Source organism: Ixodes scapularis, unplaced genomic scaffold (assembly GCF_016920785.2).
Source record: "Ixodes scapularis isolate PalLabHiFi unplaced genomic scaffold, ASM1692078v2 PGA_scaffold8__174_contigs__length_109621045, whole genome shotgun sequence".
Taxonomy (NCBI): Eukaryota; Metazoa; Arthropoda; class Arachnida; order Ixodida; family Ixodidae; genus Ixodes; species Ixodes scapularis.
The window spans coordinates 3,892,947-3,920,544 of NW_024609883.1; the positions used below are offsets into that span (position 1 = coordinate 3,892,947).

At 48.3% G+C, this 27,598-nt stretch overlaps 1 protein-coding gene across 2 annotated transcripts in view; it reads right to left on the reverse strand.

The window, feature by feature from the left end:
• Nucleotides 1–27,598, reverse strand: part of LOC8050777 (laminin subunit alpha) — a 161,967-nt gene that overhangs the window by 73,315 nt on the left and 61,054 nt on the right. For both annotated transcript variants that reach the window (XM_029975553.4, XM_029975546.4), the window contains 19 exons: nt 27,167–27,403; nt 25,450–25,611; nt 22,962–23,165; nt 20,370–20,499; nt 17,878–18,206; nt 16,437–16,507; nt 16,202–16,346; nt 15,096–15,236; nt 9,021–9,200; nt 7,955–8,053; nt 7,812–7,895; nt 5,769–5,887; nt 5,379–5,493; nt 4,968–5,081; nt 4,756–4,883; nt 4,602–4,688; nt 3,863–4,074; nt 3,268–3,368; nt 225–405 (listed from right to left, as the gene is read on the reverse strand). In XM_029975553.4, coding sequence (XP_029831413.2) covers nt 225–405; nt 3,268–3,368; nt 3,863–4,074; nt 4,602–4,688; nt 4,756–4,883; nt 4,968–5,081; nt 5,379–5,493; nt 5,769–5,887; nt 7,812–7,895; nt 7,955–8,053; nt 9,021–9,200; nt 15,096–15,236; nt 16,202–16,346; nt 16,437–16,507; nt 17,878–18,206; nt 20,370–20,499; nt 22,962–23,165; nt 25,450–25,611; nt 27,167–27,403 — 2,839 coding nt within the window. The remainder of the gene's footprint in view (nt 1–224; nt 406–3,267; nt 3,369–3,862; nt 4,075–4,601; nt 4,689–4,755; nt 4,884–4,967; nt 5,082–5,378; nt 5,494–5,768; nt 5,888–7,811; nt 7,896–7,954; nt 8,054–9,020; nt 9,201–15,095; nt 15,237–16,201; nt 16,347–16,436; nt 16,508–17,877; nt 18,207–20,369; nt 20,500–22,961; nt 23,166–25,449; nt 25,612–27,166; nt 27,404–27,598) is intronic.

Here is a 27,598-nt window from a genome sequence, read left to right on the forward strand (position 1 = left end):
TGCCGCTTCACCCCTGCTTAAATCACAGTCAGCAACTAAACGCGACATCACGAGGCGGAAATTGAAAAGCCAAAAACGAGGATTGAAAAGCCAAAAACAAGGACACGACGAACACGTGAGGCGGCATCACGAGGCGAATATCGGGAAACCAGAAATAAAGGCGCAATGAACGCCACGATTGAAGATGCGCCGGTATTGTGGGCGCTCGCGAAAGAGCCACTCACAGATGCATCCGTCGGCCGAATAGCGCCAGTAGCCCGGCTCGCAGACGTCGCAGCGCGGCCCTCCGGCCCCCGGCTGGCAGGGGCACTGTCCCGTCTCCAGGTCACACTGCTTGGACCGAGAGGCCAGGCTGCAGTCGCACGAGCGGCAGCCTCGGCACTCCGAGAACCCCCAGTGGTTGGGCTGCACGGCCAGACACACGCCCACTCACTCACCGCAAGCCCAAGGGCGGTTTGTCCGCCCAAAATGTTGAGCATCCTTAAAACGCGGGCCAAGAAGAACACGCCGGTACTTTAGAACTTCTAGGCAAAACAGCAATGAGGAAAGAGCCACTGGGAACAAAACCAGCAGCATGAGCTTCGACCATTTCAACTGGCTGACATCCTTCCTTCACTGCAGAAATGACACGCAAAAGTTTACTGCCGATTAAAATAACGACCAGAAGTCCTTTCATCTGGTGCCGAAACCCAGAAATGAGGTGCAATAGAAAGAACCCGGTCGGTCAACTCGAGAGCATCTTCAGCAGCCAACAAAGGCCTAAAATACGTCCCATCAAGCCACGACTGACCATTCTTAAAGCACTTAAACAGAAACTTTTCAGCTCTCAACAAATGTTACATAAAAAACTTTCAGCCTTTCCACTCTGGTGAAGAAGGAAGACCAGCAAAGCTGTACTATGGTCAGACGACCTCAAGGACAACTTCTTGGACGACTTCTTAGACGACGCCTACAGAAATTCAGCCTTTCCACTCTGGTGAAAACCAAAGTAAAAAGGCTGGAAACGTTGCCGCCATCTATGAGCGGCGGTAGCAACCAGACAACCGGCAAGCCAGTTGTCTAGTTGCCACCGTCACTCACAGATGGCGGTAGCTGTCCAGAGTTTCGTGTCATCATTTGTTTGCTGACGAACACGATGCTGGGGAAACTAGCCCTTAACAGCTCCGCTGTAAAAAGAAAGTAGTTTTTTGAAGCACATTTTTTTTAACACATGCAGTTCGACGAGATAAATCTTTTGGCGCTTGAATTTTTTAAAATGGTCCACAAACAGAGAGGTTATGGTCATAAGATGAGAAGCTGATAAGCTCGAAAATTACTCCACTAGGGAAAGCACTCCGACACGAGTATGCCACGGCACCAATACATATGCTCGTTGACGATGACACAAGACATCTGTTTCTCATTTGCATCATACCGATTCCATGGGTTTACTCTAGGCACGAGGGGATTTTGAGTTCAAAGCGAATTTGATGCGGATAATGATTTTGGCCGAATATTTTCTAATCGAATATGGAAGAGTTTCTCTGAGCCTTTCACTACTGCACCATGCTTAAACAAAAATCCTGCTGAACTCATAAGGGTGTTCCCAAGCTTTTACTTAGAAGTCCATTTCTAAGCTAAATTCATATATAACTATATTTATGGACTGCGGCCTCAGAAAGTTTAATGCCTAAGGTTTTAAACTTTTAGAGATACCCCGATATACCTACCGTAGAATACTGTGCATCCACCCATTCCGCACTAAGCGCCTACCCTCAAAATTTAAAATATCTGAAAAAATATGCACAGGACATATATATAAGGGTGGTTCAAGTGACCAGGCTCGACCTAAAATGGGCCATATAAATCAACGCCTGCATGTAGCCATGTAAACTTTTCGTCAAAGGTGTATGTGTTTCACAGGTCGGTTTTTTCTTGTAAAATTACAAAGTGTAGTTCTCTTTTAGTAAAAAAATTGGGCCAAGAAACCTGCCAGGGTCTATGGCGGACGGCGACCCAGACGACCAAGTCCAGTAGCATGGTGTGTTTTGCGTTCGTATTGATAGATGGCGTCGGAGAGCAGCGCCTAAAGGTGCAGCCGACCAGCGAAAGATAGCAGACGAAATCCGTTGGCAGAAAAAGCGCCACCGTTATGCAGACGCGTTTCTTTACTTAAGTTTTGCTTTTATTGTTTGCATTTATTTTTTAACCGAAGGTACACTTCAAAAAGATTATATTCATTTTAATAAACCACGGTGGTCGCGAGCCGTCGCAATCAGGAGGGAGCGCCATCTATCAATACGAATGTCAAACACACCCCGCTACCGGAACTCTGTCATCTGCGTTGCTGCCTGCCTTAGACCCTGGCAAGGTTCTTGGCCTTAATTTTTACAGAAAGAGAGCTACGCTTTTGTAATTTTACAAGAAAAAACCGACCTGTGAAATACACCTTTGACGAAAAGTTTACATGGCTACGTGCAGGAGTCGATTTTTACGGTCCATTTTAGATCAAGCCTGGTGACTTGAACCACCCTACATGTAAAATTGATGACATCACATGCGCCCATCCCCTATTTTTTCGCGATTATCTCCAAATTTTGAGTACCTGCTTGATCGGTATTTTACGGTAATCGAGGGGATTTATACTACATCTTTGTGCATAAAAAAAATCTTTTCTTCAATCTCGTATTTTATGTACAACGAAAAGGCAGTCACTAATGATAAACGCAGGTTGCCCTCTAATATATGCTCCTGCATAATAAGCACAGTCTAATTCTTTTCATTTTACCGCTACATAGATGATAACGTTCACAAAGCTCACGCAACTCCAATATTTACTTTTCCAAGCGCTGATCGCGGCAGCATAGTCCCATTGAGCAGGTTTCTTACCAAGCACCGGTACGCTCCGGAGAAACAGCACCCACGGAGCTACCTTCTGCGGGTGCTGCTTCTCCACGGAGCACCAGTGCTCGGCAAGAAGCACAGTACTCGGGATTGACCCGCCGTCATCAACACTGAAGAAATATTAATATCACAGTCACCTGGAAGCAAATATTGAATAGTGTATTAATCGAAACTATTATTTGAAAATTTCTACAATCCTAGTCACTCCCAAGCTGTTTTTCCATCAAAAGATAAAATGTTATTTGTATGCTTCCAATGAAACTACAGTTTTCACTCGGCCAAATGGGAGGCCACCACGAGACAGCGTATACCACTCATACTGCCAGAGGGTGCAGGATGACACAGCGATATTGCGGTGATGAGCGGTCAACTACGGCAGCTTACTGCGCAACGGTCGCAGAGGCTCCCTTCCACGTTGGAGTGGCAGTTGCAGGTGCCCTGGAGGGGATTGCAGGAGTGCATGCCGCACTGGTTGCAGGAGCACTCTGCGAGAGAAAGCACGCAGGCTCCCGTTACACTGCCGGCAATGGATGCAGCTGCTTCAAAGCTACGGGGCCCTCTTACACAATAAACGATCGAGTGCAATGTTGCGAGTAAATGCCTGCGTATGTAATCCCTTTACAACATTTCATGTTACAATGTACCACAATGGGCGTTACGATGTACTGCAACAGACATTTCGAGCAACCTAGTTTCTAAGATAAAAGAACCCCAACGCAGGTTCTTTCTTTTTAAATGGTGATACCTCTAAAAATTACCCCCTGCGTCATGAGTCCCGCAACTTCTCACCCAATGATGATGCCACTATTACAGAACACTTTGTAAGATACTAAACCTGCAAATACGCTATCCTTTACAATATCTGCACAGTAACAGTGCACAAAGGTTTCATTCTCACACCCTAGCGAATGGAAGCATCTTAATTTAAGATGTTTCCATTCCCTAGTTGGACTGTCAGTTGGAGCAGGCAGGCGCTTACTGCGACAGTCCTTGACCGAGATGGCGTCGCCGTAGAATCCCGGAGCGCACAGTTCGCAGGCGGGTCCGGACGTGTTGTTGAGGCACAGCACGCACTCCCCCGTCACCGAGTCACAAGAGGCCGGGTTGGCCGGGTCAATGTTGCCGCTGCACTCGCACGGCTTGCAGCTGCTGCCAATCACGTCGGGCTCGCCAAAGTAGCCCGCATCACAGCTGCATGGAAGACCGTTTTTTTCATTTAGCCAAAACTCTGTGAGCCTGCTTTGTGACTGTGCAACAAAGAGCGTGCATGCATGAAAGAAAAATAATTAAGGCTCAAAAAATGCACATATCCAGGAGAAACTGAATCTCTCGTGAAACTCTCGGTAAAATGCCTATAGACCAACATCAGGGTGTTTACAAACAAGTCCGTGTTTGCCAACGCCATGTGTGAGCACTGCGTGTGCACAGAAACCAGATTCACGCATAAAGTATCTGCGCCCGTAGCAGCGTCATGGCAGTGGTGCGACGTCAGTCGTGCGTCTATGCATGGGACTCGTATGTCAAAAGACCAAATACGTGCAGAATGATACATTGATAGACCGAAGCAGCCAATGAGCCTATGCCAATAGAAGGTATCAACAGACCAATAGGTCATCAGTTTTGTCCATCCAAAGTTTTGCTCGAGTTTGCAGTTGTTCCAACACACTCCGAGATGCCTCGGCCCATTAACAGGTTAAAACAAGACAGGTCGAGCTTACACGTCGCAGCGAGGTCCGTAGTAGCCCTTCTTACAGTTGCAGCTAATCTCTTGTCCGCTCGGAGACACTTCGCAGCTGTCGGCGAAGCTGGAAAAGAAATAAAAAGAAGCGGGTGTCAAGCAGTCGTCTTCGATTTCCTGTCACTGGAACTCACTTGTTGGAGGGCAACGGGATCGGGCAGGCACAGATGAGGCAGTCGTCGTGGTTCCCCCTGGTGGCATCCCCGTGGTAACCGGGTAGGCACTGCTCGCAGTGGTCGCCAAAGGTGTTGTCTTGGCAGCTCTGAAAAGACAGCAACCAGCTGCGTCAGCATCTTGTGGCAAACTCGAGTTCTGTCAAACCGCACGAGCTAGAGGAGGGACTCACGTGGCACTTCCCCGTGACAACGTCGCACGTGTCGGCATGGCCGTTGCACTGGCAGGGCACGCAGAAGCCGAGGTAAGGGCCAGTTGCAGACCGGTAGTAGCCAGCGGCGCACTCCTGGAAGAGGGTAGTCAAGCCGGGTAAACGCAAGACTACTCTAAAGGACTATTTTTAACAATTTCCGGTTCAGGAGGTATTGGTATGGAAATATACTAGCATGTGCTCAAGCGAATATGGGCACCGTCGAGCGAAGACGCTAGATCCTGTTGGCTCCATTGAGCTGCAGTGAGCTGGACTGAGTTCCCCCAGTGTCCCTTTTGTGAACAGTGTGGCTTTTCTTTTACCCCAAGTTAGTTAAAAAAATGCTTCTTCTTCCAAGCTTCGAAAGCTTCAGAACTTCAAAGCAACTCTTACCTCGCAGGAGGTGCCCTTGTAGTTGGGCGGACAGTGGCACTGTTCTACAGTCAGAGCTTGTGCAGCATTCGGGACATACGATGTCAGTGCCGTGTCCAAGGCAACATTGCTCAGCCTGCAGATGGAAGGGAAACCAAAGATCATGAAAAATAATACCACAAAACAAATACAGATCATGGAACACAGAAAACAAATATAGACAATGTCAAATAAAATACAGCAAACGAACTGTAGATAATACAAAATAAAATGCAGAAAGAAACTCTGGATAAGAATATAGGAAGCATAATATAATTAGTAAAAAATACAATAAAGCCAACAAAAAGACAGACAAATATGAAAGAGGACTAAATGACAACAGGTAGGAACCACTCCTGACTGAAAACGTACCTGACGTCAAGACTGGGCTGGAAGTAGGAGCCTCGTATGTACAGCCCATCCAGGTTCACCAAAGCCATCATCAGTTGCTCCCGGGTCACCTTCCTGCCACTCAGCTGACGGAACTCGCCCTGCAGGCAAAGAAGCCCACTCTCAGCACCCACTTGAGACAGTGCAGCAGTTTGCGCCACACTCGATAGGTGGCGCTTGCCGCCACCCGGTCAGAAGTGTTCAACTGTGCGCTCTCTCATCCATCCAGTCATGCTCCCTACTTGCAGTGACAAAAAAACTTGGGGGACGCTTAAGCTTCATCTTTAAGAGTGAAACGCGACAGTGTTATCGGGTCCCGTTCGCAAAGCCTTCTCATATAAACGCTTGCTCATTGCCAAGCTGTGCACGCGTGTGTATGTGATCTAGGCGGTAGAGTCACGTGTCACGTGATGTCACACGTGGCTGTGACATCATGACCGTATCTACCAGCCAAATATGGCGGGAAAATTTTCCGCTGAATTTGGCGAGAAAATTTTCCGCTAAATTGGGTGGAAAAATTTTACCGCCATATTTAGAGGGTAAATCTCATAATGCAACAGGCGCAGCCATGTGTGACGTCATGTATGACACACGTGGCTGTGCGCGTTACATTATGAAATTTTTTGGTGACACCAACACCGGATTTGTCATGGCACAAGCTCGTAAACGCCATCACGTTAATATGGTGCCTGTAACGCATATTCAACCGGCCTGTATGGCGTCCCGTAGTGCCCATAGATGAAAGTGGTCCCAAGGTGGCAACAAATTGTGTGACACAAGCCGGCGCGTCATGCCATTGGATGTTGCAATCCTGGAGGTTGGTCCCAGAAGCTCTGACAAAAAAGAAGACGAGGCGATGGCAAGCGTCACCGTCATAGCGGCATTTCAACGTGTGGCTGCTCAAGTTTCCGGGCACTGTCAAGCTCGAGAGCAACCTACAGCAGGGCAGGCATCTGCTGTGTCTGGCTCCACTGCTGTCGTTGTCATGGCAGACAACGACGAGACACTTAAAAACTTAAAGGAAGATCCGTCGGATCCTGGGGAATGCGTTAGCATGACCCTTGGGAAATGCCACACACGTTTCCCTTCGAGAAATGCTATTGCTGACCCCTTAATTTTTTTCTTTTGGCTTTTTCTTTTGTTTTTTCTTAGTTTTTGCTGCCTCTTGGCTTTGTACGGGGTCAGTGTGAGCGTTTCCCAAAGGGAAACACCACCTGTGTGGTGTTTCCCAAGGGTCATGCCAACGCATTCCCTAAGGATCCACCAATGGGTCTCCCTTTTAATTATTTTCAGCTTCCACTGCACGCAGACCTGTGTTGGCTTGCCGCCTCTTGCGCCGCATTTCGGACAGCCGACCTGGGCGCTACTTCTGCTCCTTTGCCTCGTTCTTGCCCGCCTTGCATGCTTAGCAGCGGCACCAGTTGCCTGACGCTGCTCCCGCTCTTCGCCGGTTTCCTTCACGCGCATTGGCTTACGCACCGTGACGTCACCTCCTTCTCACCTTGCCCCGCCGCGTGTGCATTGGCTTCTGACCGTGACGTCAACTCTCTTTCACCTTTGTTCTTCCCTGCTCTCCTCCTCTCTATGTGGTGTGCTTCCCTTTTGCTCCATTTTGTCCACAGACAAATGGTGTCAGCTTTTTGCTGTCAGGTAGGCAGTAATGCTAATGCATTAATAATGTCATCAGGCCAAAATCAAGGGACCACGCTTGAGGATACGGTAAACGAACCAGTCAGTCATGCACGAAGGAAGGCCACTTGTGTTTTCAGATAAACCTCAGATGAGAGTGAGCCTTGTCTAGTCCCACTTGCCTCGGTCCTTACGCTATTTCGGCGCCGTTTTCCTTAGCAGTCGGAGGCATCTAAGGCTCCGCAGAACGATACCTCAAACGCATCTTTGCATTTGACAGCACGGCACTTTTGCGTTGTCGTCGGGCGGACATCGAAAGACCACTTCTTAGGACGCGGTAACCCCATCGGTCGGAAACGCGTTCCATGCGCAGCGACCGTGGCGAAAGGGCCTCACCTCGACCAATCGTAGGTGGACTTCCAGGGGGACACCGGCGGCGGGTTGCTCCACGTGTTCGTGCACCAGGGTCAGGTTGTTGCCCTGCGTAGAGGTCGTTCGCGTCCAGCAACGGATGAGGCAACTGTTTGAGTGCCGCTTACCCTGAGGACCACGTCGGGTCCAATCACGCTTCCAAAGTCCACCAGGTTGTCCGCGGTGGCCACAAGGCTGTAGGCCAGCGTCCCTCCGTACGAGGTCACCTGGGAGGGAGGCACGCGTCAGCGAGGAGCACCAACGAGTCGGCGAGGAAACGCAGTTGGGCGGATCGCCGATGCCATTCGTGCGCAACATCAATTGATCACGATTGACCCTCAAGAAACGGAGCGCTTTAGAATCTTTGATAGAACCTTGAGGGGGCAAAAAACAGATAAAAGATGGATCCCCTCATCTGCAAAAGATCCTACATTCTCCTTCTTTCTTATTCTTTGCCTCTTCCAATTAAAATATTGCGACAATTTTTGAATACTTTCAAACCAACATGAGCGGTCGTTTGCACTTCCAAGCGCCTTGGTAGGAATTCATACCGGGAGCGAATCATAAAGCAAAAAAGTCAACAGCCAAACAAAGTACTAGTGATTACAACATCTGACTGCAATTACGATCTACAGACGGTCAAACGTTTGAATGTCAAACCTCTCGGCTCAAATAACTCCGTTGGCTTTGATTATGCTGCAGTAATGCTGTCTCCCAAGGCACCAAAACGCCGTTCTAGCAACAATCGGTAAAAGCCATAGAGTTAATAGAGGAGTCAAGACGAAAAGGTGCTACGCATTCCGGCCACTTCGAAATGGCAGGGCATAGACGCAGACATCAGTGGTACCGACGGACCCGTATCGCTGCCAAAGCGGGAAAATATCACCTGTAAAGTCTGTACCTCAATCTTTTTTAGCCTACTTTGCAGGAAAACGTCGGCATTGCACACTGTATAAAAATGAATAACTTTAACTTCGACTCACTGCGGCAAAACAAACACACCTAACCTACCATCTTTCTTCTTCGTCTGCTGCTATGTTACTTCTCTCTCTTTCATTATATCTTTCGGGACCACCAATGTCAGTGCTCCTCCTCCCTCCCTCCCTCCCTCCCTCCCTCCCTCCCTCCCTCCCTCCCTCCCTCCCTCCCTCCCCCCCCTCCCCCCCCCCCCAGTATCAATTCCAGGAGAGGCACCTTGTTGCCCAGATAGGGGGAGGGTGCGGCCAGGTAGAAGTGGGAGCCCACGGGCAGGTCCGAAGGGGCCGTGGCCTGCACCGAGCTGGGGGAAGAGGACACGCCCCCGTCCAGCTCTTCCAGGGTGAGCTCACCCACCACACCCAACACAACGGGCGACCAGCCGTCCATCTCCAGAACCTGCGGGGCCAACCAGTTGTGCGGGCATCTGTCATTGTTGCAAAACAAACCCTCCACAAGCAAACCCAAGCAAGTTTACATTAGGCTCGGTCGGTCGTCCGCAATTCACCCTTTTCTGAATTCCCAGTTTGAGTGCATTTCGGTGCGAGGTTGCGCGGGCGTGGGAAGAGCGAGCGCGGACATTCCATGGAACGCCGACGCCAGATCCAGTTGGCTCCACTAAGCTACGACAGCCAAGAGTGGGCGTTCGAAACATTGTTTTTACACCCATTGTGGCTTATTCCTGCCCCCCAGTTCGTACAAAAAAGCCTTTCCAATTACTGATTCTGGCCTTTCTTCCCTCGTGCTTCGTGTCGAGGAATTCTTGAGCCGATGCTTTTGCGGGTGTTGCTTCACCACAGTGCACCCGTGCTTGGTAAGAAGTGCACTCAAAAGGGATAACAAACTGCGACCGACACTTTGAAAAATATGAACGTCATAGTTCGTGTCGAAGTGAATATTGAGTAGAATATCATCTTAAACTACTATCAAAACTGCGACCGACACTTGTTTCTCTGAAGGTACCCCCTTAAATCACGACTCCTCTATTCTCAATGCCTCCCCCCCCAACCCCCTTAAAAATTAGACATTCATTTCAATTCCTGGGCAAACCCCTGAATACTCTTTTTGACCCTCGTTTCCACAGTGCCGCAGCTCTATGCCGCTGCGAGAGCATCTGGCTTCGTTTCGCTGCGCCATGTGTGCCCGTCTCCGACGCTCCGTCAGCATTAAAGCACTGCGGAGGTTACACTACCTTTGACAACGTGGCACAAAAGAGCCAACGCCGAGCTTGCACGTTTACCTTTACCCTGGTGAAAAATGCAGAGTCACTGGGTCGTGGACACACCCGTGGCATCTGACCTTCTGCGGAAGAGAGCCACTACGCGTGCTTAGAATGCAATCCATAGCCCAGTGGATGAAGATGACTGTGCACAAAAGGTGATAATTGGAAATGTCCAAAGTTCTCTCAATTGGGTTCCCCGAGCCCTCAAATTCCCTCGACCATCCCTGCCCCTAAGTAAAGTGCTTTTCCAGATTAAGCATAATGCTGACAGTTCTGAGCCATTCATTGATGAATAACTATGAGCCAGAAAGTCCCTAGTACGAGGTGTGATCAGAAAGTTCCGGGACTGACTTTGTAGCGTAAAAAGAGAGGGCAGCACAGTGATGCGCACTCAGCAGTCAAAGGAAGGGACCTTCAAGTCTCGTTATACCAAAGGGCGCCGCTCTGGGAACATTGGGAGCTGCGTTTCATGAGTTCTCGTGACCACGTGCACGGGCATAATGGCGCTTTTACCAAATACGATATAGCTTCGCCAATACTGGAAACTCCTCCGAAAACCCATAGGAGCGGCGGCGATCGTGACAGTGGCGCCTCTAGCGGACTCGGAGTCTACGGAAACAGTCGCCGCAATGGAAAAGTACAGGCTCCGCGACGTCCTCGAGCTTTACGAGCCCCGTTTCGTCACCCTAACAGCAGAAACAATTTATTACGGTCAGTCCGCTTGCAAAGCGGAATCCACTGATCGCAACTGCAACGACAATCGAATAACAACGCGCGCATAAACGAAGATAGAGCAGTTTATTTAGCGGTCTCAAACGCCTCCCAGGGGATCACACGCGTTTGAAACGCGTCTGGGAAGCGGAAAAAAGGCGTTTAGCTACTCGAACGACGTCGTAATCATTAAAACATGCAAAAACGACGTGTTAATATTACCAGAGCAAGCGCACGAGCGGCTAGAGCATAAAAACTAAACAAAAAGTAAGGATAAAAATGACCGTGCAAACACTTACCGAACTTTGCAGAAAAGACGGTGTAGCCATTCCCGATGAAAATAAAAAGAAACGGGAAAGAGAAGCGAACAACGGCGAATAAAACAAAGAAGCTAGCAAAAAACTATTTCAACGACGACGATCGTTGCGGCGCTTATAGAAAAAAAGAAAGAAAAATGGAAAGCAGCAAATGAATAGCTGGTGGTCGCCACCGGTGTTGAGTTAACAACAAACAAAACGGAAACAGACGAAACTAATAAAAAAAGAAGGAAGCGTCCCTTTTTTTTTCAGCTGCTTGTTGTACGTTTGTTTATCTGCTTTCGCGGCGTAGGTATGACCTAAAAACAAAGCAGGGGAAATAAATAACGTAGTGCAGATCACACTGCTCGGTAAAAAAGAGTCGCAGAAATGTTTTGGTCGCAGGCAGCAATCTTCTATATGTGCTAGCAGTGAGTAACCTTTTTTTGCTTTCGAATTTCTTTTTCCAGTGACTTTGGCGGGTTGTTCGTTCCGTCGCTTGACGAAGCAGTTTAAAAGTACATTCAAGTACCTGTTGACTTAGGTGTCCGTAGGTTGACGTAGGAAGCAGAAGAAAGATTTTCCACCACATCGCACAAACATGTTCTTGCAATGGTAGGCAGCACAAAGCATGCCTGCCATCTCTAAGTATGCTCTGGTGTATGCTCGAATGCGGCCGGTTGATCAACAAACGATGACCCGTAGCAGACGTGCCGGCCGGAGTACACAAATAAAATTCGAATAAAAATGGGTAACGAGCTTACACTTCTTAATATATTTAATAAATATCAAAAAGCACATATAACGATTTTGGATTAGAAACTCAATTGAAGGCGAAAATAGGAGGTTATCGGAGACGACAGTGAAAGAAAACAACAAGAACAGCAGCAAAGTTGCAGACGGCTCTCAAAATGCCCGGGCCTAGCGTAGCAGACGAACCGGGGGTAGTAAGCGCCAAAGCGAAGGAAAGGGAGTAAAAACTAAGCCAAACAAAGCAAGATACGTGATGGTTTACACGTCGGGTAAAAAAAAAGAGCGAAAAGAAAACAAAAAATATACACAGCAACATATAAGCAGGAGTAAGAAATAACGCGGCAGAGTGGCGTCGCCTCAAAAATATAAAAGAAAGAAGACTCAAAAATGGAAAGAGTGGAGACGGCCGGTTCAACGGGTGTCGGCCTTTATCGTAGAAGTAAAGAAGCAGCGAAGCAGAAGTTGTTGGTCGTCCCCGCGCTAACAATCGGAATTTGTGCACTGTAAATAACGTGACTGAAATCACCTTTTTTCGCGGGGCTACGACGCTCTCCCCTTCTTTCTTTGCAAGGGCTAGAAGTCTGCTTTTTTCGTAACTCCGCTTTTGTTAATCTATAATCGCGTCAGATTTGCATATGCACAACGACTTCTTTCGGAGCATACTGACATCGCCGTAACGTACGTGGTTCGAAATTGACTTCTGCTTCTTCATCCGGAGACGATCTTAACGGGATTAGCCAGCTCACCTGTTCGACGAAACGGTTATAAGCAAGTACATTCACGAGAAATGAGAATTGCAACAACAAAACGAATTGACTGGTAAGAACAATAAAGTTGAAACGAAGCTATGTTCTGAAATGTTTGTACATTGCCCTTTTTCACGAAACAGCGCGAAGGCATACATTCGTGTTTTGCTTGGCTTACATAAGTTGTGACAGAATGTTTTCTTCTGGAGAACTCCGAAATTGCACCCAGAAAGCTGTAACATCTTTCCCACGCGAAGAGAATGTCCTTCACTCATAAGCTGGCACCCATTTTTTAACTTTCAAAGCAGCGAATGTCCGTGACAAGTTTTTTTCGTTGCTCACCTCGCACGGAGATCGGCAAAACCAATGCATTTTGGAGAATTTGTCTGCTAGCGGACACTCCGAGCTCTCCAGGGGCGCTGCAATCACTTTTCGCCCGTTTTCTGCGGGAGTTGCCAGTATTGGCTTCCACGGTATTTGCTTTTACTATAGACTACAAACCAGAGCGAGAGCTAACATCAATTTTGCATCAAACTCGACAAATATAAAGCAGAGACCTTTGATATGATTCAGCAGGCTTGTGTAAAAAAGAAGTGAATTTTGCGAAGTTTTTTATTTTAAGTGGCACTCGCACTTCAGAAACGGCAGAACATCGCTGGAAGACGAAGAGCGGTAGGGCGACTTTATCCAACCTCTCCTTGACTTCGGTGACGTTCTGCCATTCTTGAGGCGCAAGTGCCACTCAAAACACCTCGCACACCTCACTTTTTTGTTACATAAGCCTTCTAAATCATTTTAGACGTCTGCTTTATGTTTGCTGAGCTTGACGTAAAATTGATGTTCGTTCTCGCATTGGTTTGAAGTGCGTGGAAAGATTGCCATCATGCTCGTGCATGTGGTCAAACAAACTAGTGTAGCGCAGCTCCAAATGCTCACAGAGCGCCGCCCTTTGGTATAATGAATGAAACACTAAGGTTCTTTACTTTGGCTGCTGCGCGCGCATCATGGTACCGCCCTCACTTTCTACGCTACAAAATCAGTCCCAGAACTTTTTGATCACCCCTCGTATGTATTGTTTACAAGGTCTGCAGGCATTTGCACTAATTTATTGCATCAATGCGGAGTCCGCTCTGCCGAAACTTTTCTACTCAGTGTGTACTAAAACAATGGTATCAAATTCCTTGAATGTTCCAGGTTTTCCCGACTATATTGTCGAAATTTCATGACCAACCACTAAGAGAACAGGACGTGTATGAAGTGTACTTTTTGTCTAAAAAAATTGTAGAGCCCTTCCACTTCAGGTGAAGATGGAGGACGAGTGAAGCTGTAATTTTTACGACATCTAGGACAATGACTAGAGGACGCCGTCTAGGGCGACCTCAAGGACGACCTCAAAGACAACGTCTAGGACAACCTCAAGGACGACTTCTAGGATGACCTCGAGGACAATGTCTAGAGGACGATGCCTAGGACGACCTCATAGATGACTTCTAGGACTACCTCAAGGACAATGTCTAGGACGACCCCAAGGACGACTTCTAGGATGACCTCGAGGACAATGCCTAGAAGACGACCTCTTAGACGACCTCAAGGATGACTTCTAGGATGACCTCGAGGATGACTTCTAGGACGACCTCGAGGACGACTTCTAGGACGACCTCAAGCACGACGTATAGGGCGATGTCAAGGACGACTTCCACGACGACCTCAAGGACGACGCCTAGCCTAACATAACCCATCCCAACCCATCCCAACACAAGCCTGCCTCCCAGAAACTGCAGGCTGCATGTACCCCCAGACGTGCGACCTCTAGGACGACCTCGAAGACGAAGGCCAGAGATGATAACATTAGATGATAACTATCTAATAATGCCAAGGAAGGCTGACTCACGCTGGTTGCGCCATCTTTTTATTTTTATTTATTTATACTTGCCACGACCAATGGAGAGTTTTCTGTCAACATCCGCGAACACGTTTTTTCTCAGATCCTAGCGCATAACACTTTCTCTGTAAAAACACTGGTATACTCAAGGGCCAACACCGGATCCCATTGCCCTGCCTGTCTATTCTTTCATATTTATTGCTCAATAAATGTCCCATTTTAAATAAAGCACACAGCTAACGTATTGGTGCAAGAACAAGGAGAGAAGTTTGTCTTGGTGCATGCGTTTCCAGACAAGGTAATTCGGGTTCTTCCAATACTCGTTTCCCAGCAGATGTCCGTTCGCACGCCGGCTGAGCCGCATCGCATGCAACGCGTGCCACACACACTCCACACACATCGTTTGCTGTCGCCCAGAGAAGGAAGAGACTGATTTTCCTGACCGGCGTCAACTCGAGCGAAAATTCCCCGACTTTTTCTCAACGTTTCCAGACTTGCCAATCTCCCTATAAATTTCCTCGTTTTCCCTGTTTTTCAGGCTGGTAGACACCCTGTAAGAGGGGTGCCTCAGCTTTCAGTCAAGCTAGACAGGGGTTCCTCGAAATCGACGAGTTTGAGAACCTCTGGTCTATAGAAATCCAAAACCCGCTCCCAAGGCCTTTTCTTCACGGCAGCCACACCCACCTGGCTGCGGAATATGAGTGCGCTGTTGCAGCGGTCCGTGGTGCCGAAGCAGAAGCACTTGGTGCAGCCCACAGGGTTGCTCTCCTCCAGGAAGAAGGTGCCCGGCTTGCAGACGTCGCACGAATCCCCTTCAACATTTTCCTGCATGAAAGAGCGGAGGTCGTAGCATCCCCTCATTTCACTTATTTCTGCTGGTTCACTCAAGACATGATCCTCCTTACAGGCCACCCATACGAGAGCTATCTTTCTACTGCTTGCAGCAGTACTTGCTAGACCAATCAGGTTGTTTGAGAAAGAGCGCACAACATGGTTGATTTGCAGCTGTGATTTACTAGAACACAGTGGACGCAGTAATTACGGAAGTATCACATGCTGAGACCCGAAAGATTGAGCACGGATTAAAAATAAGCCGCAGTTTGTTTCCCTCCTCTCAATCTTGATTTATCGTGTCAAATCTATATGAACTTTCACAGTATATCTTACTTCACTGTGATTACACGATAGACAGCTCATTGTGAAGGGCAATAAAATAGCTCCACCCTAATTTGGTCATCTATGAAATTGTGATTCCATAAACAGAGCTGCAACGAACGTCGACTTAAAACATTTGCGATATAATGTCATAGTGTCCTCCTCTTATCTTGATTTCATCAAAGGGCACATTATTTCTCGCAATTTAGCAAAGTAGATCCGCACAGCAAGTTTCAATTTAATGCCTTACCAGGAAGAGCACATATATCTTTAGAGCTCTTACCCAAGACGTTAATGTTCAACATAAGAAACAAATTTTTCACTCGATTTCCATCACCCATGCCCAGCTTACAACTTAGCCTTTGCATTCACAACCTTTCTCTGATAACAAAGTGTTTCCCACAACATGAGTGCACAAGTATGACTTCAAAGGCTGTTTCATCAGTTGGGCAAACACCTGTGCAGTGGTGCGGCCTTCTCAAACTTTAGCCCATGTACACACGTGTTCCTCTGCCCTGTTGCGGAAACATCCAAAGTAATCCAGATGCTAAGGAGACCTGGAAAAGTCATATATACGAAGAGATCTTCTAGACGGCGCAGTGGCCATGAGGCAGTGATCAACAGAAGCTGCCCACCTTGCAGAAGCATTCGGCCGTGTCCTGGTTGCAGATGTCCTCGACGGTTCCACGCAGGTCACAGTTGCAGAGGCGGCAGCGTGGGAAGTCCCAGTAACCCCACTTGCACTCGTCGCAAGTGCGTCCTACGATGCTCGTCTTGCACCTAAGGGGGGAGGCATCCTCATAACCACGGCAGTTGGAGTGCACTCGGGTTGCACTCAAGGTGCACTCGGGCTGCACTCGGGCAACTTACTTGCACTGGCCGCTCTGCAGGTCACACTGGAGGTTGTTCCCCTGCACACCCTGGGGGTGGCAGTTGCACTCCTGCAAGAGTGTACACAGCAACTCAGTCAAGGTCCCACCCAAAACAACATGCCTAGAGCAGCTGCGTGTCCTCGCTCAGAGTACAGAGGGACCCCATTGTGAAAACAAAATGGCAGAATATGTGTAAACTATGCCAATGGCTTTGTCATTTGTCCCAATAAAAAAATTTGATTGTCACAACAGTGACCCTGGCACAGCCATCGACGAACTGCCATATGTAACATCTGCTGCTCACCCTACCTCGGCGAGTGGCTCAGGCTCAGGTTTTTGTGCGTTGCATATTACTAACGCCAGTATTCTAGTAGCTTGTGATAGAAGCCCACCTTACCTCTGGTCGCATATAAAGGTGACTGAGCTCATTTGTGATGCAGCACTTGTTTATGAAATGAATGTAAATTTGTTAAGGTTGTGTAATCAATTGAGAAACTGTTTTCATGATCTGTACTTCATCTCAGCCTAAGATGGACCACAACAGATGCCATCAAGCCATCCCAGTCAATTCAGAACCAACTGGATGTCACAAGACCTTGAGTACCGCATATTGCTGCGCCTGTTGTGGAGTGTTGGGGTTTTCGAGGTTGGACAGTGTGTCAAGAGAGGACGATAAAGATTGGATTGATTTCTGCAGAGTCACCTTGTTGCAACAAGATCATACAGAGTAACTCTTGCCCTTTCGGAGGTGACTCTAGCACGTCCAGCAGAGTTACTTTGTCACAACAGTCACAGAGTGAATCCTACACCCTTTCAGAGACAACTCTAGCAAGTCCTGCGGAGTGACCTTGTTGCAACAGATTCATATTGAGTAACTCTCTTAACCTTTCAGAAGTGACTCTAGCAGGTCCTGCAGAGTGACTTTGTTGTAACAGTCATATTAAGTAACTCTCTTGACCTTTCAGAAGTGAGTCTAGCAGGTCCTGCGGAGTGACCTTGTTGCAAGTCATATCAACTTTATTGACCTTTCAGAAGTGACTCTAGCAAGTCCTGCAGAGTGACCTTGTTGTAAGAGAGTCATATTAAGTAACTCTAATAACCTTTCAGAGGTGACTCTAGCAGGTCCTGCAGAGTCACCTTGTTACACAGGGTCAAATTGAGTAACTCTCTTAGCCTTAAAAAGGTGACTTTAGCAGGTCCTGCAGAGTCACCTTATTCCAACAGTCATATTCAGTAACTCTCTTAACCTTTCAAAAGTGACTAGCAGGTCCTACAGATTGACCTTGTTGCAACAGAGTCAATTTGAGTGACTCTCCTAACCTCTCAGAAGTGACTCTAGCAGGTCGTGCAGAGTGACCTTGTTGCAACAGAGTCATTCAGAGTGACTCTCATGCACTTTGAAAGCAGGAGCACGGGGGGAAGTGAGGAAGGAGGCCCACCTCGCAACCCACGATGCGGGTATATCCGAAGGTGAGGGGCATGCAGGTGTCGCACTTGTCCCCCATCACTCGGGGCGGGCAGATGCACTGGCCCGTGATGGGGTGGCACACCGCCGTGTTGGGGCAGTCGCACGGCCGGCACGAAGGAAACCCGAAGTAGCCCGTGCGGCACTGCGAACACGTGCGGCCAATCACGTTCTCCTTGCAGGCGCACTGGCCCCCAAAGCGCTCGCACTCAAAGGACAGCGACCCGTCGATGTTGCACTGGCAGGGCAGGGCGCCGTTGTTGTATTCGGAGGTCAGCGAAAATACGGCCTCCTTGCACAGCTCTGCGGGTCAAGGGAGAGCCCAGTTTAATATTGCAAGCACCTACCCAAAATTTGCAGATAACCTCGAAAAACTGGGGGATGGACCGAGGGCAGAAATGCAGAAGAAATATGTAATAGGGCGAGTTTTACTTAGAGAAGCGGCTGACACGGATAACTACAGTCCCTGACAAAACGACAGAGAGGTCCTATAGTTGTCCTGTCTTCAGTGCAAACTTCCTACCTCTTAAAACACTTCAGCAGCTTGCAAGGTTCAAGCATGCACGTGCAGCTTGCACGTGCATGCTTGAACAGAGCATCTAAAGGAGATGCCCTGTTGTTCTTGTCTTGTCAATGGCTACAGGTGGGAGTAGGAGCGTGGGGTAAGCACTGGATATGTACATGGCAGTGCCCAGTTGTGGTACCCCTCATGGAAATTGCACAACAAAAGGGTAACCGAAGCAGAGTTTGATTCAGTGCAGTGGCGCTGGCGCAATAGGATATTTTCGTCTGCTAGTGGGCTTTCTTGAGAAACACAGCAAAGGTTAACGGAAATGCGCTTTTTACTAAAGCAAAACATGCAACAAAAAAAAATTTTCTTTTTGGAGACTATTTGGTATTTCAAGAAAAAGGTAAGTTCTTACAAAATTTGGTTGACAAAAAAAGTTATGCTTTTTGTATATGAAATTTATTCTTGATAAAATCACAAATAACTCGTCCTAATTGTGCATACAAAGATCTTAATTCACGCCGCAAAAAGTGAAATCAGTACCATCCCACGAGGAGCTCAATATCCACCGGAAATGCATCATGGACAGGGAAGTTAACTTTATTACGAAAACATTGTATAACTGCGTGTATGGGTTGTACCCGTGTAATGGCTGCTGCACCACCACCAAATTATTTTAAAAAATATTAAAAAACTGCACATGTATTAGGAGTGCCTCCCCCCCCCCCCCCCCCCCCTTTTTTTTTCGAGGCGCGCCAACCTCTTCCGCAGTGTGGTGCGCGCTTCGCATCTCCATCGTCTTTATCCCGCCATCTTTGTCCCCCTGCTCCAGCTTTTCACTGTGTTTTGAAGTGCAGATAAGAAAGATTACGAGAGTAAAGTTTCGAAAAGTTGTACTTTTTATGGTTTTTGTATCATCTGCGATCGCCTTCTGTCCATGTGACAATAGTTTCCGTGAAATTGGGCATGCAGATTTACGAACGTCGCCGTTAGGTTTCGTGAATGTTTCGTTCTGCTAAGTAGGTTTGTGCGGCCCCACAGCCTGAGAGCAGTGGGCAAGTATACTTTCGAACTGTCACTCAGGCCCTGGAGTGCAGCAGACGTGCAACGGGTCGCAAAGACGGAGTCCACCAGATCTGCCTAGAGCAATGGACAAAGCATGCAATCCGGGGCAGGCTCGCTGCTATGCTGCAACCATTCGACGTCGGCATAGAAACGTACGTCGAGGCAAAATTCTACTGAATAAATGGCCAACACGAACCCCGAAAATGCACATACTGACAAGTGGTAATTGTTGGGCGAGTTGATATTGTACGCGAGAAAACATGACTGTGCTTTAAGAGAAGGACAGAGGAAAAACAGACACTGTCCTTGTCTTAAAGTGTAATCATGTTTTCTCAGGCACTTGCTGAATGGCTGAAAAGAGCAGCTCTGGCCACAGCTGACATCAGTCAGACCTGAGCGCCGAGAATACTGCCGGTTTCAACGATAAAGGCCAAAATAAAGGCGCTCAAGACCGATGTATCCAATCACAACTACATTTGTTTTTTTATGCGCATCCAAAACCATTTTGTTTTCATCCGTGTAAGGCCGCACTTAAAAATTGGCCTCAAAATATTTTTTTAAAAAGAGTGGCCTTTACACACATTTATAAAATGAGTGAGCATTTTAAACCTGTTACGTATCTCTATTAACACACCAGACACCTAAACTGAGCGAAAAAACATTCTTTGAAAAATATATCATTGAAACAACAACCACCAATATTTTAAAAGCTGTTTGTTTTTTGTTACCGTGAGGAGCCGGCTAGTTCACGATTGCTTCCTAATACGATCGGTCTCTTACAGCAGACATGCAGGCACTCTCTTCCAGAAGAAAGTGTCTGCATATTCTGAATATTTTCCCGGTTCCTCAGACAAGAATGCTGGTCGTGCTACAGCCGTCCTTGGCCTCCTCACCGCTGGTGTTGGCTGTCATGTGGAAGCTGTTCTGTCCACACTGCTTGATGAAGTCCACCGCCTTGTCCAACGGCAAGGGCCCCAGCAGGGACTCGTCAAACTGGTCCTCTCGGATCAGCATCACGTGGTCCTGGGGTGGGGAAGGCGCACGGTCGGGGCAGGGGTTGCGCAAGGGGCAGAGAGGGTGCAAAAAACTGGTCCCTTTCCCGCACTACTGCAGCAAAGAGTGTGAGTGGTAACATAAAATATATTCCACGTTGCTTCAAGCTGTGCTTGGTATGCTTTTTCTACTTCAAAGGCACCAACACTGTCGTGTATGGAGTCTCTGAAAGAAAGTCCTGCCCAAGCTAGCGCTCCGGCGAGTGGAACACCAGGCCAGCATCTTTTGCGGTTGCACACCTGAGCTTTGACCCCACCATTTTGCACACCAGTTTCCTCCAAAGTATGTGCTCATTCATTCTTTTCCCTCACACCTAATGCACGCTCTTCCACTTTATGTGCGAGCACGCTCACTCAATGCCCCTTATATAAAGACACATTCACACTGTACCGTTTCACTAGGTTTGATTCTATCGCGAGGACTTGCATCGAGGTACGACTGCGAGTCACCGTGACATCTCTGTTTCGCACAGTGCTTAAAAACTAACCCGAGGACTAGATCAGACCGCAGCATGCGAAGCAGGGAAGTATACTTGCAACTCGAGAGCCGGTTCTCTAGAAACAAACCCTTAACAAAAAATGAAAGTCTCTTACAACCCCCTGTAACACCGAATTAGAGCGCAGCTCTTGAGGAGGAGGGAAGGGTACTGAGGGGAGTGTATACCGTTCCTCCCTCCTCCTCACCTCCTCATCCTGCCAGCTACTCCTTCCTCTGAAAGACGTCGCCGTCGGCGTAATTATGAGGTCACGTGACTCTTGTGAACTTACGGGGGTTACCTCACAGGGGTCACGTGACCTCTTGGGAGTCACGTGAGGTCACAAGGGTCATGTTATGTCACCGGGGTCACGTGACCTCACGGGGGTCAGGTGACCTCAGGGGGGTCACGTGACGTCACCCGGGTCACGTGATCTCATGGGGGTCATGTGATGCCGTCGAGGTCACGTGACCTCAAGGGGGTCACGTGATTTCGCGGTTATGCCAACGGCGACGCTGCTCAAGCCGGAAACGGGCACCTAACAGCTGCACTCCAAAACCGCGCAAAAAAGAGTACCGTCAAAGCTACGGTCGCGGAAAGCTTTCTGTGGCGATTCGGGAGAAGTGAAGAGTGCGCACGCACAGCTTTCATCGACACTCAAGGTGCGTGAGCACCCGGGCACCCGTAGCTTCGACCGCGTAGCCACAGAAAGTTGTCTGCCAGTATGGCACACGAGCGGAGTGACACGTGAAGTCGAGCCCGAAGTGTTCACATGCACCAGGCTTGGCAGGCTTTCTTTTGCACAGCCTTAGCTAAGACTCTGTTCCTTGCAACCGGGTCATATCCCTTGGGACGTGTGCCAAAATTTACTCGATACCGTCGCGTGCGCGGTCGGGAGGGAACACTTTTCCGTACTTCTAGAAGATTTGTGTTTACTCTTACCCCGAGTGTAAAAGATAAGGAAGCCAAAATTACTTTGCCGAGTCAGTCTCCCAAGTGTTCAATGCTCGAACATTCTAGTGTTCGAGCACCAAGTACACGGGAGACTGACTCTTATCCTATACTTATCTACTACTCCAGTGTAGAAGATATAAGGAGCCCAGCATGGCCTTGCCGACTCGCACACGCCACCTGTCACGTCGACACCAAGATGCTCGCTGCTGCAGCTTTCGATGCTCGCTGCTGCTTTATTGACACTCATTTTTTCTTTCGTTTCTGGCACAAGTTCTCCGATTAAACCTTTATTTTCAGTTTTACTCTGGTTGAGCCTTTCCCATCCACGACAATATTACTCCAGTGTCAAGGGTTTCTACCTTGGCATTAGAAAATCGGCCGATGTCCAGCTTTGCTACTTCTACGTTATCACGTGACATAACCTATAGAGGGGAAGTTAGATTCAATCGAGTAAGGTTGGGAACACAGTCGACATAACATAGTTAAATGCTGCCATGTGAATAGACCCTGGCAAGGCCATAGTGCTGGATTTTCTACATTATTAACCGGAGGTCAACGCAGGGCACAGAGTGGGCACAAGTGCTGCCTTAGCGTTTGGCTAAAACCCGCCTTCAATCAGTGAACACACGAGTCCCAGCCGAGCGCTGAGATAGCGGTCGTATCCAATATGTGCCCCATAAGGGTCTCCAGTAGGCAAGAGGAAATTCGGCACCACAGCCTCGCTGGCCCAGCTCGAGACTTTTTAAACTTTCCAACCTTGAGAGTCGACCCCTGTGTGCCGATAGGCAAGGAACCTCTCCTGCTCTTGGGACGAGGGGTTTCACGCAGTAGTTCAGAAGCCTGAAGACTTTGCAAACAATGATGCGCATCCCGAGGAGTGTTTGCACATACTTGCGCACCACAGGAATGCTGGGATCTACTCAAAAGGTGCTTACACTGGGAAAAAAAGTTTACTGAGGGCTAATAGGGAAGAAAGAGAGAGGGGAAAAGAGGGGGTACGCACCAGCCAGGCGGACTTGCGGCCCGGATCGCCGAGGGTGAGGGTGAAGTTGTCGAGGAGCGGGAAGGCGGGGGAACCGCCCTGCGCATTGGCGAGCACGGCCCGGCAGCCCGCCGCCCAGGGGCAGTGGGCCAGGGGCAGGCGGGCTTCCTGGTTGCTGTCCCCACTCTGCACCACTCCGTCCAGCTCAAAGGCAGGGTGGTCCGGCTGAAATTGCCCGGAAAAATTACGCTTTCTCACGCAAAACGCACCTGAACGAGAGGGCAAAGAGGCAAAGCCGTTTTGAGACGCTGATGCCACGAGAACGGCAGGGCGTCTCTCTCTGATGCGCACTCTCGTTTCCTTTTCCCATGGTTTGTCGTGCAATGATGACGAAGGTGATGATTTGGCTGTGCGTGCATGCTCGAGGCTCGGGAGATGCTGGAGGATTATTGAAGGCGGGCAGCCGAAGGACATCCCTGCTGTTCTCGTTTCGTCAGTTACTGCAGACAAGAATGACTTCTCTTATCTAGCGTCATCCTGGCGGATCCACGCAACGCTGCCTAGCTCGCGTCTGCGTCGCCACAAGTGTGCCTTGCAGCACCTCGCACAAAACAAGACAACGGTGCGAGGCGACGCCAAGGTCGGCACATCTGCCTCGTTGATCTTTGACGTGCGTGCCGCTTGTGGCGAGTCGGGAAGCCACTAACGAGGACGTAACATGTGGGCCTTGTTTTCCAAGTGCAAGATGTCAAGGCACTTCATTCTTTTACTACGGCGGTGCATAAGAAAAAAAAATGAAGTACAACAAAAACAACGAAGCCAGCGTGGAAGACTAGCCCTTTATAGTTTAGTGGATTCTTTCACTCCCTGCTACTGCACTTCCAAGTTCTCCCAACATTGTTCCTCTTCCTCATAAAATAATGCAGTATACATTCCGTTATATTTATTGATAAAGATGCGCCTCCGATAGTCTACTGCTTCTAAAATGCTGGGAGTTCTGCAATCATCATCACGCATGACCGACGAAGAGAGACAGGGGGCACTCCTATGCGGCAATTAGTTCTAGAGCTACATACCTCCTCAAAAGATTATGTCCAATTACTAAAAACACAGATTCCCAGGGTCACACTTCTTAAACGCTACTGCAAGTCCTCAAGTATAAATCAATTACATTCTTTTAATAAAATTTTGAAATTTGTTAGTACCGTATTTACTCGCAGAATGAACGCACTTTTTTTCCGAAAAATCGATGCAAAGTTAGGGGGGGGCGTTCATTACGCGAAGTAAAATTTCTGCTTCCGTATTTACTCGCATAATGAACGGACCTTTTATCCTAAAAAAATCGAAGTAACTTCTTATCTCTTTGCGCGCGGCGCCCGACACCGTAACCAAACCAAGCTGTGAAAAAAAAAAGAACTTTCTTTTATGTCTTGGGTGTTTTTTTTTGTTTTTTTTTTGCCGCCTTTCGCAAGCTTTTTTGTTTGCTTAGGCGTTGCTTAGGCGAGGGCTCTCCGCTTATCTTTTTTATCTCCTTGCGCGGGGCGCGTGACCCCCCTTACCAAACTGCGCTGTGCAAAAAAAAAAAAAGAAAAAAGGTTCTCTTTCTTTTGTTTTTTTCTCAGTTCCGTGGGTCTTTTTTTTTTTTGCCGCCTTTCGCAAGCTGTTTTATTTGCTTAGAGGGCTTCTCCACTCCTCTTTCTTGCCTCCTTGCGCGCGGCGCGCGACCCCCCGTAACGAAACTGCGCTATGCAAAAAAAAGAAAAAAAGCTCCTTTTTGTTTTCTCTTAGTTCCGTGGCTTTTCTTTTCTTTTTGCCGCCTTTCGCAAGCTGTTTCGTTCGCTTAGAGCGCTTCTCCGCTTTTCTTTCTTACTTCCTTGCACGCGGCGGCGCACGAACCCAAAGTCCAGACTGCGCTGTGCAAAAAAAAAAAAAAGAAGAAAAAGCTCCTCTCCATGTTTTTTTTTCTTGCTTCCGTTGGATCTTTGCGAATTTTTTTAACGCCTTTCGCAAGGCGTTTCGTTCGCCCACGCTGCCCATGCATTCGCGACCTCGCTGCACCAGGATAGAAAAGTGCGTTCATTTCGCACGCATGGGGGGAGGGGGTCAAATGTTTGACGTCCGAGTTGGGGGTGCGTTTATTACGCGAGTGAAAAAAAAAGTCGAAATTTTGAGAGCCGACTTGGGGGGTGCGTTCATTACGCGAGTGCGTTCATTGTGCGAGTAAATACGGTACTCTCCCCACGTTTGCCTTTTTCTTCAACAAAAACAAAAATTGTTAATAGGTTATCCCTTACTCACTAGATGGTACAGTGTCCAGTGACATTCTGACTGCTTTATACATTCAGAAAACCTTCGCAGTGTGCCCTTCCATAGCCCTTTTTCTCTGCTCGCAAAAGGAGCAACGTGAAGAATTTCCATAAAGGCTACGCAGTTAGAGTGCCTCTGGGAAATGCCAACTTTTTCTTTTGTTACGATGTCTCTCGGCTTCTGAAGCCCCCTTGCGTCCCACCTGGTAGTAGTGCACCACCAGGACGTAGCGGCCCGGCTCAGATACGTTTCCCTCCACGTGCACGGAGGGGTTCCGTTCGTCCACCAGCACCAGCACCGTCGAGTTGTCCATCAGCGTCGGCGGAAGCTCCACTGCCGGTTCCGCGCCACTCTCAAACTCAACCTGCGCAACGGGCAACAGCTCTGTCGGTGGCGCCCAAAGGGCTCGGCACGGGCTCCAACATGCTGACCACATGACTACGTCACTCTGGCTACACGAAACAGGTAGGCAGAGCACTGCTTTTCATATCATATGCTGAAAAACAAAAATCCTACATATAGAGTAAGAAAGATGCAGGATGGAGTGGAATTTTTTAACTCGTGGAATTCTATGTTATAACGGAAGTAACTGATCTCAGAAATTTATCCGTCCATTCACCGGCACATACTGCAAGATAGGACATATCAGCACAACTGTAGCATGATGTAACATGATGTCACAGTGTCACATGACACTGCAGGTGACCCAACGTGGCATGACCACGTTGCACGACGTCATAATCTCGCACGACACTACAAGCTGACACGATGCTGCGGCATGCGTGACACAATGCCAGGTCACTTCGCCACATTGACCAACATGACAGTGCCACGTGAATATGTCACGTGGCATCATGGCGCTACGTGACACCACAACTTGATGCCATAGCATCATGTTTAATGCCCTCCAAACAAATTTGTATTGTAGTGCATTAGTAACAATTACCTAGTCTCCGGCCAAACACCTTCGGGCAAGGCGTCAGTTCACAAGTCGTGTGGTCACGTCACATGATCACAGATGTACGTCACGCGACGTCTCGAGATCACGAATGTCTGCGACATTCGAGACATCATGCAACATCTTTTGACTGCAAAGATGTACCCTCCACCCGTGAGATCCCACGAGGTGCATCAGTGATGGTACTGGCATAGCAGAAGCTACAAAAGCAAGCTCTGGTCCTTCGGCATTCATGCTAGGCATGTGCTGCCAAGCAGTGCAAACCTCACTTGAGGTTACATGTTTGTGCTTGCAGCGTCCACTTTGCTGACACATAAAGTGAAACGAACTGTGTAGTATAGTTTACCAGCACCCTCAAGCCACAGATTTCTACACAGAAAATACTATACCGAGTAATTTAAAGGGAAGCTACGGAGCTTCTTGGAAAAAATGAGTTAGAAGTGAATTCTAGTGTATTTTTACCCCGTGAACCCGAATACCCAAACCATTTTCTGCGTAAGTATTGTTAAACGCGAGAAAAACGCGAAAGACAGTCGCTGTCTGTGACGTCATCGACGGCTCTTTTGGCTGCCCAAGGCTAGGGAGGCGGGGCTTCAGTCCTATTTTAAAATTGCTCGTATGGCTCTCCGGCGCGTCGCATTGAAATCTAATTTTGATATCTGTTATTCTAAAGGCCAAATGAACGCAATTCAAGCGTTTTTTCTCAAATGTAGAAGTGCCCCATCTTCCCTTTAAGAAAAAAACACTTCACTGAACACCAGGTATGAAAAGAGTTCCAAAGTATCCAAATAAAAATAAACTAACAAAGTACCGTAGAGGGGAATGTACCTAGGCTAGTTGGCGATTAAATGATAAAACTGCTAAAGAGACAACCGACAAGTAAAATGGATGACAAACGCCATGGAGCACTCCGTGCTGTTTGTCGTCCTTTTAGTGATCTCATCCTATACCAACCAAGTACCTTGGAGGCGGGAGAGAAAGAGGGGAAGGGTGTGGGCTGGCACTCCCCGCCCGCCCTGCGGATGCACTCCTCCTGGGGCAGAAGGTAGTCCGTGTGCCACTGGTCCAAGGGCACGGCCACCAGGCGCTCCAGGGCAAGCTCCCCGGAAGGTACCGAGAGGTCCAGGGTGACCTGCAGGGGCTCTTCATTCCCACGCAGCTCCAGCTCCAACACGCGACCGGAGTGGTCCAGCACCACCTGCATGCAACCAAGGGGTGGCGTTTTGGAGCCTGCTCAATCGCTGTCCCTCTACCAAATATGGAGGCTCTCAGACTCCTTCGCATGATGACAAAATATCGCAGGATTCATCCACACCAAAAACTCATCCCCAACACATCACTACTGGCCTCACGAAATCACTCAGCATCAAATTATGAGCTCTTTGAAGAGAAC